Raw genomic sequence first — 19299 nt, 5'->3', positions numbered from 1 at the left:
CCTCTATGGGGAGGAAGGGCAGCAGACAGACACAACCAGAGGAAACCATTCCTAGCTGAGCACCTTGCCCCCTAGCACAGAGCAAGGCTGGTGCTGAATTTGCAGCAGCCGGCAACCTGGGACCCTCGGGATGGAAGGGGGTCGACTGGTGGATCCCACTTACCTCATCCAGAGCTTTTCAAATTCCCTCGGTGTTAGAGGAATATCAAAACCGTACAGCGCGTTCTTTATATCCCGCCGCCGAAGAATGCCGTTGCCCTCACTGTCGGTTTCTATAAAATTCTACAATATTACAAGACGACAATTAGTAACCTACACAGTGTGTTCGTGGTAGTTTAGAGGATTGTCCACAGCCAATACCTGGAACAACAGAAGACGTGTCTCTCCCCTCTCTACCTGCTTAATTACTTTTCAGTCAAAGCTCCAGATACCCTCACCATTTCGGTAAAGAAGGTGACCGAGCAAAACTTGCGTTCAAGTGTCATGAACTGGAAGGGGCTGGTTTCTGGGTGATGAGTGGTCTCAGGTGTATGACCCGGCCAACAACTTGGGCTCAAGAGCTATTAGAAATGAGGGTCCCAGAGCCTGGGGATTGAGACAGTAGCCCACGCTGCTGGAGGTGGTCATCTTGACAACGCAGCAGACTTGGTCCTCTGGTTGTAAGACAGGGATGAGGCACGTGAGACCCCAGCTCTGATGACGCGATGATACGGTAGCTTTATTTTTTTAAGTTTAATTATTTATGTTGGGGGGGAGGGGCAGAGAGAGAGAGGAAGAGAGAGACTCGAAAGCAGGCTCCACGCCTCTGAGCAGAGCCCGACGTGGGGCTCGAACTCACGAACCGTGAGATCGTGACCTGAGCCGAAATCAAGAGCCGCACGCTTAACCCGCCGAGCCACCCAGGCGCCCCAATACGGTACCTTTTTAATGTCCCCGAGGGATGCAAAAGGTATCTGGGGAATTTTCGGCCTGTTAAGAGGGCCACAGACTAGCAGGTAATGTGTGGCACTCGGCACTGACTTGAACTGTTTGGAAGTAATAGCTCCTCTGACCCTCTTCCTCACAACACCGTGAGGTAGATGCAGGGGCACGTCTAGAAAGTCCTCTGCAAGCATCACAATCCATGGTGAAGGCAGAGACATTCCCTTTAAGACCAGGAACAGGCAAGGTCTCCGCTGCCCTCTTTTCCACGTCGTACTGGAGGTATCAGCCAGGGTAGTCAAGCAAGAAAAAGGAATAAAAGGTAAAAAACAGGACAGGAAGAAATACAGCTGTCGTTATTCACAGACGACGTGGCTGGATACGTAGGAAAGATCCACAAATGAATTACTATGCTAAGAGAATTTAGCAAGAAATCTGGATTTCAGGTCAATAGGCAAGATCATTCATGTTCTTACATATCAGGCACAGAGAACAAATTTTAAAAAATATTTATAATAGCATCAAAAATAGAAAGTCTTAGGAATAAACCTTTTTCTAAGTTTATTTATTTTGAGAAAGAGAGAGAGAGAGAGAGAGAGAGAGAGAGAGAGAGAGGGAGAGAACAAGTGGGGGAGGGACAGAGAGAAGGAGAGAGAGAATCCCAAGTGCGCTCTATGCTGACAGGTTTAAACTCACAAACCGTGAGATCTTGACCCGAGCCAAAGTCAGACACTCAACTGACTGAGCCACACAGGTGCCCCATCCCAGGGAATAAACCTTACGAGTGATCGTAAGACCGCTACACAGAAAAGTCTAAAAATTTATCGAAAGATATTTAAAGATATCAGAATAAATGGAGACGCACCATGCTCGTGAACTGGAAGACTCAAAATTGTAACGACGGCATTTCTCTCGAAACGCTTTGTTGCCTTGTGGAACTTGACAAACTGATTCATAAACTCTCAAAGGACAGGAGGAGGGACTTGCCTACCAGCTGATCAAGACGTATTACCGAGTTACTGTGATTACAGTGATGTGGTAAAGGTACCAAGACAGACAAACTGACCCGGGGAACAGAGTGAGGAGCCCAGAGATACCCGCAGGCCTCGAGGCAGGACAGCGGTGATGCCATACGTCAGGGGGAGAAGGATGGGCTTTACGGGGGCCAGACAACCGGGTCTCCATATGGAAGAGTGGGAGTGAACCCCTGCCTCCCAACACATAGGTGACACGTGGTGTGGATCTCAAGACCAGGATGGGAAAGGCTTCACTGGAGAGCTGCTGAAAGGTCTTCATGACTTCAGATGAAACACAGATTCTTGGGCGAGACCTACAGGAAATGTTAACACATTTCACATTTGACTCTATCAACAAGAAGAACCCGGGGCGCCTGGATGGTTCAGGCAGTCAGGTGTTGGACTTCGGCTCGGGTCACGATCTCACGGTTCGTGGGCTCGACCCCCGCGTCGGGCTCTGTGCTGACAGCTCGGATCCAGATTCTGTGTCTCCTTCTCTCTCTGCCCCTCCCCTGCTTACTCCCTGGTCTCTGTCTCTTAAAAGCGAATAAACATTAAAAAAAATTTTTTTTAACGAACTTATATTTACCAAAAGATATCATATGAAAAGGGTGCAAACACAGAACACAAACTGGGATTAGCGACTCGCACCACGTATCATTGACAAAAGACTAGCAGCCAAACCGTGGTACGAGTTCCTATCGACCAATGAGAAATCACCAGAGAGCCCAGTGAGAAAACCAACGAGCAGGCCCTTCATGGAGAAAGGAAACCCGCCTCAGGAATAAACGAAAAGATACCGCACGCGAGTAACCAACACACGCTACCTAAAACTAGAATGACACGCTGTTACGCATCCACTGGGGAGGAGGAAGCGGAGTGTGACAGCACCGAGGGCCACACGGTAGAGCTGAGTGGCTGTGTCTGAAGCCCCTGCCTCACAAAGCCAAGGCCGGTCACCACCTGGCCCTTGATGCAAAGTGTGTGCGGCGCTAAGACATTGAGAGTGTTCTCCTCCTTCGTCTGGATGGCGGGTTACACGGTGGGATACAACTTGGGATACGCGGTGACTACCTTAAACGTACCTAAGCTACGCACGTATATTGTTATTGTACGTATTACTACATACACTATATGCATTCATGCATATTATACACATACAAATACACACGTTATATATATATATAATATATATAATATGTATTACTATTACATTGCACTGTAGAGTGACAACTTGAAGAATGAGCTTTAAAAAAAGCTCCTTCAATTATAATACAATTCTTTAGCACTCTTATTGGTGCTTATACCACAAGTCTCTTGGGAACAGAGACCGTGTCTTTTTTTTTTTTTTTTTTGGTCGCTGTGTCTTTAATATCTTGCAACGGTGCATAGTTAATTCATAATAATGTTTGCTGAAGAAATCGATGAACTTATTTTCTAAACATACTTAGACGGAAGTGAGCCTGTTAAGCTGCCCAGGATAGGCGGATTGCGGGTGCGTCCAAGAGATCGGCCGGTGGTGTCCTTGGCCGAGCCCGGCTGAGTGGCCAGCCGGGGACCCTCGCTGAGGACAGCTAGAGGACGCAGTACCTGACTTGTTCAAGTTCCAAATGCAGTTTTACTGGGGACCACATCCTTTCCGACATTCGCGGGTCTTTTTGGCGAACCCACAGAAGTGCCCAGAGAGGAGACAAATGCCGCGTGTCTGCCACGACCCGGAAGGCAAGAGCAAGGCTGTGCTGGATGGTAGGAGAACACCCGCCTCGTCACCAGGCGTCCGTCATTAATGCGTCTTATCTATGCGTCACCCTACTTTCTGCAGGTTTGGGATTCAGAACGAATCCCAAAAAGCTTTAGAGCTTTTTTCAAGATAAATTGAGAGAGTGGGAGAAATGTCCGATCGAATACTAATAAAACACACAGGGGCACGCAGTCCCGCGGGGGGGGCCGAGAGAGGTGTGAGGCCCGGCACGAAGTGACGCTTGATCCCCTACAAAGTGGCTCCACATGCCCCTGCTGATTCCTCTTCCTCCGTAAGCCTCCAAGTCTTCTTCCCTTCCCACACTTCCACCAGGCTCCCTTCTAGAAGGGACTGACCCGAGGCTGCTGGCTTAGCAGCAGAGCACTCCAGGGTCTCCACACCTCCCCTTAAACACACTTGGGGTTCTGCAGAACATCAGGGATAAAGATGGTTATGAGAGGCCACGGGAATCGGTGTGGAGAGGAGGGGCGCCTGGGGGGCTCAGTCGGTTGAGCTCAGGTCATGATCTCACAGTTTTGTGAGTTCGAGCCCCGCATCGGGTTCTGTGCTGGCAGCACGGAGCCTGCTTGGGATTCTCTCTCTCCTCTCTCTCTCCCCCCGCCCCACTCTCCCTCTCTCTAAATAAAAACAAAAACAAAGTATGGAGAGGTAAGTGCAGAGGACGTGCTCAAGGGAGTGAACACACACAGAGAGGGTCACCGAGCCCGAGAGCGGGCAGGTCCAGACAGGGAGTGGAGGAGGCCCGACAGAGCCATGGTAGGGCCAGGGGAGGAAGCATTCCGGGAAGTACGGATGCAACAAGGCAGAAACAAAGGCCTCCGGCAGCCTGTTCATTTTCCCCACGGCGCCCACCTGCTTTGTTAATAAGCTGCCTTTGTTTCTTAACCGCCACCTCTCCTGGTCTGTGAGCTCTGAAGGCTGGAAGAAGATGGGTCTTCGTTACCACTGAACCCCCAGCACAAACCCACGTACCCCGGAGATGTGCTGCGCGACATTCATCAGAGCAGGGCAGGACGAATCCAGGAAGGGCCTGGAAGGGGCCGTGGGAGCCCCTGGGTCCACGGAGGGCAGCATCAGCAGAGGGGGCATTATAGGGGCAGGAGGAAGAGTGGACAGAAATAGCAGGGAGGAGGGGAGAGGCAGGCCCAGAGAAGCTGGGGTGCAGGGTGTGGAGGATGATGTCACACAGTGAGCTCGGCCCTCTCCCGGCTGCCATGCCCATGTGGTCGCAGAGTACAGCCCAGGGCTGGCCCCGCACTCCCGCCGGGCGGCTCGGGAAGGCCAGCCCTACCCGTGGGAGCGGGAGGACTCCGTGTGATTTGCCACCCTGAGCCGCACAGTCAACTCTGACGGCAGGGGACTGGGGAGAGGCAGCCCAGGGGCGGCACAGGACTGACAAGACAGAACTTCACATCGGACACACGCCAAGAGAGGCAAACATTGAAAGAAAATGACCAGATGAAACCAAGTGGAGGCGTTCTTCACAACAATGTGAAAATCCTTCTGGGAGCGTCGGCGTGGCTCCATCGGTTAAGTGTCCGACCCGATTTCGTCTCAGGTCATGATCTCGCGGTTCGTGAGATCAATCGAGAGCCCCACGTCGGGCTCTGCGCTGACAGTGCGGGACCTGCTTAGGATTCTTGCTTTCTCTGACCCTCCCCTACTTGTGCTCTCTTTCTCTCTCAAAGTAAATAAACTTAAAAAAAAAAAAAGAAAGAAAATTCTTCCACAGTACAGTTTTAAAGACATTTCCCAAGGTGAAGGTGTTGTGTCCTTGTTGCGTTATGAAATGATCACCCACTCCTGGATGAACTCAGTCCCGCAGGCTCCGTTCTACTGCCCTGTGGGTACAACTGTCATTAGATTATGCGCCCATCTCAACACCAAATTGGTTTACACGATTGCCCATCTACAGCATTCACCTTCAAAATGTGCTTTCTATCGTTTTGGAAGACAGGAAGAAATCCCACCTACCCAGAAATGCAGGTTTTGAATGGGGTAAAAATAATATGACAGGGTTCTTTTTTTTTTCTTTAAAATTTTTAATTCATATCAAACCTGAGATACATCTAGGAATTTCTGTCCACATAACTCCTACAAATACTCCTTTTTCTAAACGTCAGTTGACCTCGGATGGGACAATTTATGCTGAAAAAGTATTTTAGGAATAAAAGGAGTCACCAGTTGGGTATAGAACATTGTTTTCCCATCTCAGCGACGGGATCTAAACAGCTTGATTATCCCAATGATCTGAGAACACTGAAATAGATTTCCTTTCCTTTTAAGGAAATAATCGTTTTCTTACCTTAGATAAGTCTGACCATCTGGTTTTTGCTTTGGTAGCAAGATACTGATGAGCCTGCTCACAAGCTAGTTCTGAATCTGCAACCTTCTGTTTTGGTCTTAAAAGAAAAATAAATAAATAAGTAAATAAATAAGTAAGTAAGTAAATAAATAAATAAATAAATAAATAAATAAATAAATAAATAACTGTGTTTAAATTTAATGGACTCATTAATCTCCCAAGGGGTTCCCCATCCCCGTTTGTTTCAAAGATACCGTTAAAGTCTGTTATTTCACATCTGGTCTAACTTAATTCTCAAAATACGGTCTTATTTCCCCAGCTGCATGTTAGGGAAGTCTTCTTAAATTTTATAAGTCCTTGTTTATTTTCAGATAAATGCTGTTCAACTTTCTCTGCCACTCACAAAACAAACAGGGCTCATTTCTTCTCAGAAGGGGGAAAAAACACCATAGAACAGTGAAGCCTCTTCAGAAGAAAACAACCACAAACTTTTATTTCTGAATTGGCGAATTGGAATAACAATGCAGACTAAGAAACGGTTCAGGAACACGGGGCGGGGGTGGGGGGGGCACCGCTTTCTCGGTCCCAGCTACTGTTCAAAGGTTGGGCTCAAGTATGTAAAATGATCAAAATTCTGTTTATTTCCTCCTAGGATGATGGACGCCAAAGACACTTTAAAAAAATGCCCCACGCTTAACACCGTGGCTAAGCCCTGGATTCCTCCACTCGAAGGACGGGGGCGGATAAAACCTGTAAAACCCCTCCCCACTTCTTTTTCTGTAATTGCTCTGCTCCTCGGAGCACCTATCCCTCCCTTTCTGGCAACTTGAGCTGTTTTCCACATCCAGATATGCATCTGAAATATTTTCCCTGCAGATATCAGGGCGCTCAGCACATTCCCCTGGCAAAACTGACCATATCCACATCACCCGACAGTTTCCTGAAATGGGACCACATCTGAGACCCCCCACCTGGGACCTGCTCTTACTCACAGGCATGTTGGGTGCTAAGCGCATCTTGCCACCGGACCGAGGCCCATAGAGACCCCAATATAAATTTCTCCTGAAGGGTCCCCAGAAGACCAGTGTGGGGGATGGACAGCAAGCAAGCCCCACAGAGCTCCTTTAAAGAAGCATTATTTACGCTTCTGCAAATGAACCGCATATAAGAAAAAAAGTCTAAGGTCAACCAGTATGCTGCCAGTTGAGAAAATGCAGGGATTTGTGTGTTGCAAACAATGGAGGTCAAAGGCTTACACAATCCCCCTAGAAGGGCCGCTCTGAACGTGACCCTCTGTATGTGACACTCAGGTCGGCAGCACCGTGTGGGTTTCTCAGGTGCTGATGGCCACCACGAGGTCAGTGACCAGCGGGTGCTGAGCACAGCCAGTCAAGTGACACATGCTGGCATTACCATCCCACTCTGCGAAAGAGGAAGCTGTGTTTTCGGGAAATTAACCAACCTGCCAAATGACACAGCCAGGACCTGGAAACCATTCAGACTCAGGTCTCCGATGCCATGGCTAGCTTTCTCGTGACCATTTGGTTTTTATCCGAAGCTACAGGTTTGCTGCCCCTGTAAGTTCACTCTTCGTAGGAAAAGATCCCTGAAATCTTACACTTCACAGAGGTGAGGGACACCTCTGGTTTTTACGCACTGGGGGTCTTCTTTCCACTTAGCATTTCTGTTTCTGTTCAACAAACGCAGCATTGCCCAGTGCGTGGCTGGAGCGCCGGGCTCGGTGTGAAGGCTGGAAAAGTGGAGCTGCGGCTCCCGCCCACCAGACAAGGCTCCCCTGGAAGTTCCACCCTGGCACGCATTTCAGAAGCAGACGGCAAGCCAGGTCACGGTAACCCGAATCAACAAAGCAAGCAGCAATCAGTGTTCTTCATGTGGCTTCTTCAAATCCCTTCCAACACGCTCTGCTGCCCCCGGACAGCTGTCCTGGACCGCTCCTCAAGTTCCTTGATGACTGACCGTGCCCAGAGCCCACGAGTCACCAGGTGCATTGGTATCCATGATTACCCCCAAAACCTACACTGGGCTATACTGGGCCACAAAGCGTCTTATTTTAAGCAGCTCTTCTTTGGCGAATTACGTAAACTGTGACCCCCACAGTTTGGCGAGCACAAACTCCTACATTGCTACTGTTGAACCAGACCAAATGAGGGCTTTCCCAGTTTCATTTTCCCTCCTGGAAAATGCCAGCTCATGGGGGTACACGGTAAACTATGGCGGGCACGCCTCCCTTTATTAAGAACCCACCCTGGTCTTCAAATTCACCAATTACTTCTATATTGCTGAATCCAGGAGCCTTCGCTGACTTGTGTGTTCCATGTGCCCCTATTAACCATCTCTCCCCTCTCTGGTTGCCTTCATTATGCTGCGCTTTAAGGGACACCACGTGTTGGAATACCAATCCTGGGGCCGGGTGAACGTGTGCCTTCAGTGAGTGTGGTTTTCCCTCCCCACCTGGCTCCCCCAAACCTTGACCACTCCTCTCTCTTTCCACCCCTAAGTTTATTTACTCTTCTGAAAGGTCATCCCTTCTCATGTCCCCAGCCATGCCTTCCTGCCATTTATCCACACATCTGTACCGCTGGGGCTGTAATCTCCTCACCTACTTTTCTGTTCCATCTCTCTCCAACTGACTACTGGACTTCACAGAATCATGGAATTTCCAGGGTGGAAAGGGATCCAAAGGTCAACCAATCTAATCCTCTGTCACTAGTTCACCACTAAACGTTTGGGAAGGTTGGGGGGACTAGGTTGCATTTTCACAATTATTGCTTACGAGGACTGTAGGTCCTAATAATGATGCCTACTCCCCTGTCTTCACCTTAAGTTCCTCCTAAATCCAACCTGCACCCACAGGACTCACCTGAACTCTCCCCAAAGGATAGAGATTCTGAGGGGCACGTTCTATGTCTGCAAAGTCAGCAAACCCAAACTGATCTCGCTATCTAAACACATATCTGAACGGCTTCCACCAAACCAATTTCTTTTCTAGGCTGTAAGTCTTGAATGTTTTCTCAGTGAGCCAGGCTCAAACCAGGGACACCTATGATTTTCCCATCCATTTCTCCCCGTCCCATTTTATATACTTGTCTCCTCAAGAGATCAGAAGGTTTTTCTATGGCCTTTTCCAAAAGTTACTGATTTCCTCTATTGCCTGACTCTTTAGATCTTGATAGTCAGGGAGACCCAGCCTTGTTATCAGCCAGTCTGTCCGATGCAAACATATATGACCTCTTACTCTGTGCTGCTCTGGGTTCTGTAGACACCCTGACCAGCGATGTGGACAGAGCCCACATCCTCAAGGAGCTCATACCATGATTGTGGGAACTTACAGCAACATGTGGAAAATGAATGAATCAGATAACTTGGGATATGAATGTGACCAAGAGTGATGGGTGAGAGGGGAGGCTTCAGCTAAGAAGGCCAGGGAGCGGCTCTCTGAGGCATGAGTGGTGATGAGGCAGCTGTGTGATCACAGGGACCAGCACTCCAGGCAGGGCAAGAGTCCTTGTCCCTCTTGTCCAGCTAAGATGGAGAAGGCACACACTGCACCCTCTCCCCCCCACTGATTACAACTAAAAGCTCTCGACAGAATACAAGAAGTAATTCTGAGGACACCAAAAAGTAAATAATAGAAAGATGATGGAGGGGTGCCTCGGTGGCTCAGTTGGTGAAGCGTCCGACTTCGCCTCAGGTCATGATCTCACGGCTCGTGGGTTCAAGCCCCATGTCAAGCTCTGTGCTGACACCTCGGAGCCTGGAGCTTGCTTTGGGTTCTGTGCCTCTCTCTCTCTCTGCCCCTCCCCTGCTCACGCTCTGCCTCTCTCTCAAAAATAAGCAAACATTAAAAAAAAAAAAAAGAAGGATGATGGAGAGGGAAATCAAAACTTGAAGAATGACTGATATGAGTTTCATGGGTTCTTTATCGCCCATATTCCCAGCTTAGGCTTAAGGACAGTCCTACTTCTGGAACTATGCAGCGGGCATGGGCCAAAAAAGCTCCACAAGAAAGCCTGTATTTCTGACCAAAGAACCAGAAAGGATAGCCCTGAAGTACAAAGTATGTGGGGGATATAATGCCCCCTTTGTCTCTTTTCACCCTCCCTGTTCTGATCCAAAGACTCTGAGTTACACACCTACACTTTTGTGACATAGCCAGCAACAGTAGTGGCCAAGTAAGTGCCTAAAACTAAAACTCTTCCCTTTCACCAGAAGGCACACTCTGTGCTCAGGGAATACTGAAGGTATCCACATTATTGTTTTCCTCTCACTGTGTTGCACTGGGGGCAGGCCCAGTCATAGGAAGTACATAACCATACAGATAGGCCCAAACCTAAGGGTTTCCAGCAAGAAGGCCAAAAAAAAAAAAAAAAAAAAAAAAAAAAAAAAAAAAAAAAACAACAACAAAACAAAACAAAAACAAAAAAAGAGAGAAAATAGGTGGGTGGGGGGACTCTCTGGGGGCTGGAAAGTATGGGGAGAAATCATACGAGAGGGCTGAAAAACAGGATGCCTAAATCTGTGCGGGAAGTTCCAGATTCACTTCTGCTGTGCTCTTGTGTGAAACTAATCCAAAGCAGCACAACAGAAGCTCTGAGAACTTCACTACTGTGTACTGAAGACTTGCTCCCTCCACAACTCCCCACCTGGGGGGCTGCGCACATGGGCTGGCCTCACAGTGCTGCAGTGGCCTTGAAACTCAACTGACATAGAAACCACAGAAGGCAGGTTAGGACTTGCAGTCTGAACCTAACTGGATTGACTGTTTGCTTACAAAATAAATAAAACACAAATCAACACACAACTGAGGATTTTAACTGGGCCAGAGTATCATAATATAATACTTAAAAAGCCCATGATACAATCCAAAATAACTCAATATACAGAGAACCAGGAAAATCTCAACAATTTTCAAGGTAAAAGACAACAGACTCCACGATGACCCAGCTGTTGAAATTATAATATTTTAAAGCAGCTATTAGAAACATGAAGTAAAAGTAAATGTCCTCAAAATACGTGGAAAGGCAGATAATCTGAGCCAAGAAATAGAAGGCTGGGGGAAGACAAGAACCAAATGAAAACTTTAGAAATGAAAAGTACAAATGAAATAAAATTTTTACTGGATTGGCTCAATGACAGAATGCAGATGACAGAGGAATGAGTCAGTGAACCTGAAGACAGATGAACAGAATTAATCCAATCTGATCAATGGGGGAAAAAAGAGAAGAATATAGCTTCAGGGATTAATACAGGGACCAGTGGTACAAAATCAGCAAGTCTACATTCATGTCATTGGGATACCACAAGAGGTGGATGGAGGCAGAGATTGATACCAAAATAAAAATTTTTTTAAACATGAGGAAATAATAGCTGGACCCTTCCCAAAGTCGATGAAGAACATAAATTTACAAATTCAAGAAGTTCAGTAAACCAAAGAATGATAAACAAAGAAAGTCATGCCCAAACACATCATACTAAAACTAATGAAAACCAAAGATAAAGAAAAAACATCCTGAAAGTAACCTGAGGAAAATGACACAGGCCATCTAGGGGGCAAGACCATTTGAATTCTTGCAGACTTCTCACCACAAACCATGAAGGCCTGAAAACAACGGAGTAACATTTTTAAAGTGCTGTGAAAAGAACTGTTAACCCAGAATTCTATACCCAGCAAAAATGTCTGTTAGGAATGAAGGAGCAAGAGAAATTTTCTCAGTGAAGGGTTAGGGTTAGGGTTAGACATGCTCTAAAAGACCTGCTGAAGAAAGCTTCTCTGAGGAAGGAACATGATAGCAGAGAGAAACAGAACTTCAGAAATAAGGGAAGAGAAGCAGAAATGGCAAGTATAAACACACTCTTTTTCTCGGTTTCAAAATTCATGAAGCACAAATGGATAGAACTGGAAAGAGGTATAGACAAGTGCTTAACTATTGTCGGGGACTTCATCACTCCTCTCTAGGAAGTGATAGAACAAACAAACAAGCAAGAACACTGAAGACCTGAACACTATCAACTAACTTGATCTCATCAGCACACTCCACCCAACGACAGCCAAATACACGTTCTCACCAAGCATCCATGGAATACTCACCAACACAGACCATCTCTAGGGTCATAAAATAACGCTGAACAAATCTAAAGGAATTAAAATCATACAAAGTATGTTTCCTGACCACAACAGAATTAAACTAGAAATCAATAACAGAAAGATAGTTGGAAACCATGGACATATTTTAAAATTGACAGAACCAGGGGCGCCTGGGTGGCGCAGTCAGTTAAGCGTCCGACTTCAGCCAGGTCACGATCTCGCGGTCCGTGAGTTCGAGCCCCGTGTCAGGCTCTGGGCTGACGGCTCAGAGCCTGGAGCCTGTTTCCGATTCTGTGTCTCCCTCTCTCTCTGCCCCTTCCCCCGTTCATGCTCTGTCTCTCTCTGTCCCAAAAATAAATAAACGTTGAAAAAAAAATTAAAATTGACAGAACCACACTTTAAATAATTGTGGATCCAAAAGAAAGTCTCAAGGGAAATTAGAAAATATTCTTAAGTGAATGAAACTTAAAACTGTAATAGATCGAGGTTTGCATAATGTAGCCAGCTCAGTGCCTACAAGGAAACTGATAGCATTCAGGGTCTCTGTTAGAAAAGAAAGAACTCAAATTAAAAAATCTGAGTTTCCAAACTTAAGAGAATAAAAAAGAAGAGTAAACTATATTCAAAGCAAGAAGAAAGTAGGAAGTAATAAAGAAGAGAAATCAATAAACAGAAATTTGTTTCTATTACACAGAAAACAATAGAGCAAAATCAATGAAACAAAAAGGTGGTTCTTTGAAAATATCAATCAAATGATAAATCTCTAGCAAAACATATCAAGAAAAAAGAAGAGAAGACATTACCTACCAAGTATCAGAAATGATAAAAGGGATAACACTAAAGACCCTACAGATATTAAAAGAATATAAGGGAGGAATATTTTGAAGAACTTTATTCTCATAAATTTAACAACTTAGATGAAATGGACCAAAAACACAAACTCCAAACACTCATTCAAGAAGGAATAGAAACCCTGAATGATCTATTAAATTAATGAGATTCATAGTTAAAATCTTCCCAACAAAGGAAACTCCAGGACCTGATCAGTTCTTTGGTGAATTATATCAAATATTTAAGAAAGAAATAACAATTCTATATAATCCGGAAACTGGAAGAGAATTGGCATTCCTGACTTTCAGTTTTTCTTACAGGGCTTTCAAAGAACAACAAAAAAAAATTATTTATTTTCTTTATGAGATAACACTCATTCTATCTTGCAATACCACCTGGGTCCATTGATGGGGTCAATGGGGTCTTACATACATGGGGCCTTAGTGATCTTGATTTCAATTTTACTAGATCAATTTCATTATCCCAAGAAATGATCAATCATTTATTCTTTAATTATTTCCAACTATGCTAAAAGAGAGAGAGAGAGAGAGAGAGAGAGAGAGAGAGAGAGAGAGAGAGACTAAAGCAGTAAGAAGAAAACAGAAAATGAGGGAATTACTTAGCCAATGACAGGAACTTGAAATGAATCACTCCCTAGTTTCCTGACTGTACTGCCCAAAGTATAACAGCATCTTTAGAGAAGGTGAAAAGAACACAGCAACACCATCTTTGTAGTCTTATGTCAGTTTTCATCGAACATAGTTAAAAATTCAGAATTCTTATTTCATGTTCAAATGGCAAAGGGAAGAAAATTGAGATAAGAAGACATCTCCCAATGATCAGATGAACCAGAAGAGGAATCCACACAGAACAGGACTCTGGATTCCAGAGATGATGACGAGACTGATCATACAAGCCAAATTTTTTTTTTTTTAATTTTTTTTCAACATTTTTTATTTATTTTTGGGACAGACAGAGACAGAGCATGAACGGGGGGGGGGGCAGAGAGAGAGGGAGACACAGAATCGGAAACAGGCTCCAGGCTCCGAGCCATCAGCCCAGAGCCTGACGCGGGGCTCAAACTCACGGACCGCGAGATCGTGACCTGGCTGAAGTCGGACGCTTAACCGACTGCGCCACCCAGGCGCCCCACAAGCCAAATTTTTTGACAAACAAATGATGTATTTCTAAGAACGAAGGGAAATTTGGCCTTTCGATTCAGCTAGCCATTCAACATGAAGGACCTGATCATACAATATTTTGTGACAAGAGGCTGAAGCATCAAATTTTGCTAAAAGGGCATGTGACAGTGTTGTTTCATCTTTTATGATGTACATGAACCAAAATGGACTTGATGTGGGTTGTCAGTAGATAAATGGACAGGCAGGTGTGTTTTAAACAAGGGAACAGACTGGAAGGGAATAGATGATGGAGAAATGAAACAGGCCATTGGACTGATCGTTCTAATCGGCATTTATACATCTAAAAATGAAAATGTGTTGCGGTTATGAAACAAACAAGGTGGTCTTACTCTCTTCAACAAAATTATGAGCCCTCAAATTTTCCAAAAGTATTGTGTTTGATGATGCTGGTGGAAAGGGAAGGCCCTGAAGGTAGAGGGGCCCAAATAAGAGGGCAGGATGGCTTCCAGAAAGGGATGGTGTCTAGGTGTGGCCGGTGGCTAAAAGTGAGGCTGGTGTGACAGGCGGGTGAAGGAGGGTGAGGCCTCCAGGCAGAGAAAGGGGTCCCTCCAAACAGGCACCCTGCATTCACATCTCTGCCCACCACCCATCACCTGGGTCCTTCACCTGGCAAGTCAAGTGATAGGGCCTCCTTGTAGAGTACTAAAGGATACATCTTCTCGAAGCAGAGGCATGGGGTCTGGCCATGGGAGGCCTTCTAAAGCAGTGGCTTTCTAAGGCAGTGCCTTGGTTGAGGTCTCTCCACCAGACCCTTGGACGCCATGCTGGGTCTCCCTGGACTGCAGGGACTGTCCTCCTTTACATCTATCCTCCGCTCTAGGACTGCCCAAGGGTCTTCCTGCAGCACAATGCGACCCTCTGCCTCCACAGCATAAAACCCTCTCCTGTCTGCTGGTAAAGGATGGAGTCCTCAGCCTGGCTCTCCAGCCCCTTCTCAGCTGGCCCTCCTGCCTCTCCAGGGCTCTCCTCCCACCATGCCCCCACGGGGCATGCCACTTCTGCACACACATCCTCTCCCCGTTTCCTGAATGTGCTCGACATCTCCACCTCTGAGGTGTTGTACATGCTGTTCTCTGGCCTCGAACCACCATCTGGTAGCCTGCACCTGAGAAACTCCTACTCACACCTCAAGATGCAACTCAGATGTCCCACTTTTCCTGTGCACCTCAAGCAGGCTTAGCTGTTCCCATCTCGGAGGCACTTCAGACATCCTTATGTTTCACTACAGCTCTTTATTTTTGTACCTGTTCCACATTCACCCAGGAGCCCCCTCAAAGGCGGTCTTCTTCATCTTTGGACCACCTCGTCCTGGGGCCACATCTAGCCCGGAGCAGACCCTCAGTAAACACTTGATGAGCGAAGGAATGAATACAAATAAGAAGGCTGAGTCATTTGAATGGGAAGATTGCACTTTGTGGTTGAAATTTTCTAGGTTCATTCTGCACACATTCTCCAGAAAATTCTTTCTGAAGGATATTTTTGTATTGTTTCAATGGTAAGCAATCAAGTCTCATATTACAGCTCCTCAGAACTTGAGCATTTGGAAGCAGGTGTCCAATTCACGTGTTATGTGATCATTTCTTTCACTTAGAAAGAGACCACAGTTGTTTTCTTTCTGGCCGGCTTTTCTTAAAGTACAGGCAAAACAAAACCAGCGAATTCAGAGAGAAAAATTAAAGAGCGATATCAGAGGGCCTCTGCAGCCTAGCCAAGTATCGCGTAATCTGGCCCAGTAATGGGGGCTTCTGGGAGTTCTTGGCTCCAGGGAGCTCCCCAGCCTGGCGGAAGGGAAGGGGTGGGGCCGCCGGTACCTCCGGGGCAAAACAGCCTAGTGAATGTTACTATGGTGCAGAGAACACATCTCTGTATTATCATAGTGGATGGGAGGGTTTCAGAAAAATAGTACTATTCCACTTATAATAATTGGTCAAGGAGGGGCTGAAGGGCTACTTCATTCATGCCTGTTGGCATCAACAGATCTCAATGGGGTGGATGTACTGGCATTGCTGTTCCTGCTTGAAGGGGCGTAGGCGCTTACTGAGAGAAATGGAGGAGACGAATCACGGCCCAGCTGACACGCAGACTCGCCTCCTCGACCCAAGGGAGGCTGGCATGGAGTAGACAGAGGTCGGGGGAGGAACACTGCCTGGGAAGGGGTGGCGGGGGCATCGTCCTTGTAGCTCCCCAAACAGTTGGCTCAGCTGACCCCAGATTCATAGAAAGTAAAAGACGTATACTTGACCCTTGAACGAGGCCCGGGTTGGGAGCGCCAACCCCCCCACAGTCAAAAATCCCCATATAACTTTTGACTCCCCCCAAAATTAATTAGTAGTAGCCTACTGTTGACCGGAAGCCCTGCTGGTAACACGATCGATTAACCCATATTTTGAACGTTATATGTGTAATACACCGTGTTCTTACTATAAAGTAAGCGAGGGAAGAGGACGTGTGAAGAAAATCGTAAGAGAAAACACATGTACATAATCACACTGTATTTATCCCCTCCCCCCCCCAATCCACATACAAGTCAAGCTGCAGGGTTGAAGCATCCTGTGGTTATTCAAGGGCCCCGCGTATGTACGTGTTTACACTCATAGAAAAAAGCCTGACGTGAAACTCAGTTTCCATCAATTACCAGAAGGTGCTCTGTGGCTCCCCAAGTCATGTGATTGCCTGGGCTGACATGTTAGTGCCTGGACCAGTGCTCTCTAGACAAGCGTTAGCTTGCACAGCTCAAAGGCAGGGCGCCGACAGGTCTCGCAAGGCTGGGCAACACCCATAAATCTGACCCCAGCTTTATAAAAGAAAAAACACAGAAGTGCCTGCACGTAGTTGTTGCGTGCCTAGGAGGAAGGCCGGCATGATTCACAGTGACACGCGAAACCCACGCTCACGGGTGGCTAGATCGGGTTGTACCTTCCAATCCGCACCCGGTATCTTTCAGGCTTTCTGCATTGAAGGCTATTCCTTGCGTGGTTTTTCTCGAGCCCCCCAAAAGGCAAAACGATCGCTCCCCCGGGCGGGGCAATTCCGTTCCTCCCCCTCCTCCGTGGGCCCGGCGGGAGCAGCGGACCCCATGGGGGCAAAGGTGCTGAGCCGCGTGCGCTCTTACCTAACGAGTCTTTGAGGCGGGTCATCTGTTCTCAAAGACGTCTTCTCACACAGATTTCGAAATTCCCGAAAATTTAGCGTGACGCTGAGTCGCAGGCCAAGAAGGCCCAGGAAACGCTCAAACTCGTCGTCTTTAAGGTTGAACAGTAAGAGCCGTAGCAGTCTGTGGACATCGCGCATGTGGATGATGCCATCCCTGTCACTGTCTATTTTAAAGAAGGCGGAGTAGGGGTCCTAGAAACAAAACGCACGCGTCAAAGCGCTTCCTTCTGAACCCCCGCGACAACACACTTACAACCCCGCGCGGGTGGGCTCCTCTCCAAAACGAGGAAGGGGCGGTGTCCCCGCCACGGCTCCGTTGGCAAGTTCCCTCCTCCAGGAACATCCTTGCCGCCATATGCTTTTCCCAAGGAACCACGCACCGCGTTCTCCCGTGCCCTCTTGTAATGCGGGGAGGCCTGGGCAAGGGACAAGGAAGGCTTTTCTCTTTCCCTTCCACTCTCCGCCTTTATGGTAAGAGGATGCTAAAAATCTCGCCCTCGATGTTCCTATAGAAGCTTCATGATGTGTGGCAGCTTCTGTCTACAGGAAAACAAGGGCGGTCCTGGATGTCACCTCCAGGGGCCATCCGGGGGCCAGTACCCGGTTTTGGGTGACGGTGCTGGCGAGCTGGCCCTGTCTGCTGAGCCAGAGGGGCTTCGCACGGGTGCTCTGCTCCGTCGGTGACGCCACACGAGGGCACCACAATCCCCATCTTGCGGATGAGCAGATGGAGGCTGGGAGGGAGCCTGTGACTCAGAGGCCACGCGGCACGCCGAGGGCCACTCGCCGGCAGGTTGCCCGCTTTCAAACCTCAGCTCTGCCGGTCAATACTGGCGAAACCGTAGGCAAGATATTTAGCCTGGCCGTGCTTCCATTTTCTCATCTGTAAAATGGGGATTACGGAAGTCCCTCTCTCCTGGGGTGGTTGTGAGGGGTGAATGTGCCGTTTTCTAAGTGCCCTAACGTGTTGTTTGTTACTATTGCTGTCGCCTGAGGCCGCACAGCAAGTGCCCGGTCTGTCCCTTGTTGTACCTGCAGCTCAGAGCAGCGCATAGTAAACACCTGCGGAACGGAGCTGGTGGGTATGGAGAGGGCAACAAGTGTTTCCTGAGCACCTACAGTGTGCCGAGCACTCTGCTCAGCACAGAGACACAAGCTCGCCACGACGTGGTCCCCGACACCAAGGTTCCCACAGTCTAGTGGGGAAGAAAGGCCTGTCCGCTCATGTAACAGCAAATCAGTGTGGCCGGGACGGGAAGATGGGTGTGAAGGCCGTGCTCACTGCCAGCCTGGACTGCCGGACGACAGGGACAGTCCAGATGCCATGGAATGCACGTTTATAACCCTCACAAATGTAAAAACCTTCGTCATTCCCCTCATCTCGGTCTTTGGCCTCCCAGAATGAAGACTCCTACTTTTATTGGAGTCAGGTAGATGTTGTTGCAATTCCTGGCTCCAACCTCTGCGAGACATGTGGCTTTGGGTAAGTTTCTCCCTGTCTCAGACCTTCAGTTTCTCCATCTGTGAAATGGGAACACGAATGCCTACCTGAGCGGGTCCTGTGAGGGTTTAAACAAAGGAGGCCACGGATGTAATCCCTCCGGTTCACTGCCTACACGTAACGTGAAGTCTTTTGTTCACTCAGCAAATACATATTGATCACCGATTACATGTCAAGCACTGTGGTGGACGTTTGAGTTATTTGGATGATTTGGGAACAACTCAGCCCTACGGTCTCCTAGGATCACAAGTCCGCACACGCTTGTACCGGGAGGGGAACGGGCCGGCGGCAGATCTCCCCGCAGATCTGAAGGCGTGTGGAAGGCCCGAGTGCTTAAGAAAGACCAGAGCCTGGGTAGGAGTTAACTGGTCAAAGGGCCTGGACTGGCAGTCCGGGCAAAGGAACAGAATGTGCAAAGACATGAAGGCGAGGAAGAACACTGGCTGGAGTGTGAAGGGAGGAGGAGAGGTGGGCACAGCCAGTGTGGAGCCGGGGCCCGCAG

The 19299-nt window shown here is 47.7% G+C and overlaps 1 protein-coding gene across 10 annotated transcripts in view; it reads right to left on the bottom strand.

The window, feature by feature from the left end:
• Nucleotides 1–19299, bottom strand: part of EFCAB6 (EF-hand calcium binding domain 6) — a 247752-nt gene that overhangs the window by 66501 nt on the left and 161952 nt on the right. For all 10 annotated transcript variants that reach the window (XM_058741086.1, XM_058741090.1, XM_058741083.1 and 7 more), the window contains 3 exons: nucleotides 17256–17488; nucleotides 6005–6101; nucleotides 164–282 (listed from right to left, as the gene is read on the bottom strand). In XM_058741086.1, the coding sequence (XP_058597069.1) occupies nucleotides 164–282; nucleotides 6005–6101; nucleotides 17256–17488 (449 nt within the window). The remainder of the gene's footprint in view (nucleotides 1–163; nucleotides 283–6004; nucleotides 6102–17255; nucleotides 17489–19299) is intronic.

Source organism: Neofelis nebulosa, chromosome 8 (assembly GCF_028018385.1).
Source record: "Neofelis nebulosa isolate mNeoNeb1 chromosome 8, mNeoNeb1.pri, whole genome shotgun sequence".
Taxonomy (NCBI): Eukaryota; Metazoa; Chordata; class Mammalia; order Carnivora; family Felidae; genus Neofelis; species Neofelis nebulosa.
The sequence above is the reverse complement of the archived record's forward strand: the minus strand, read 5'-3'. Positions and strand labels throughout refer to the sequence as shown.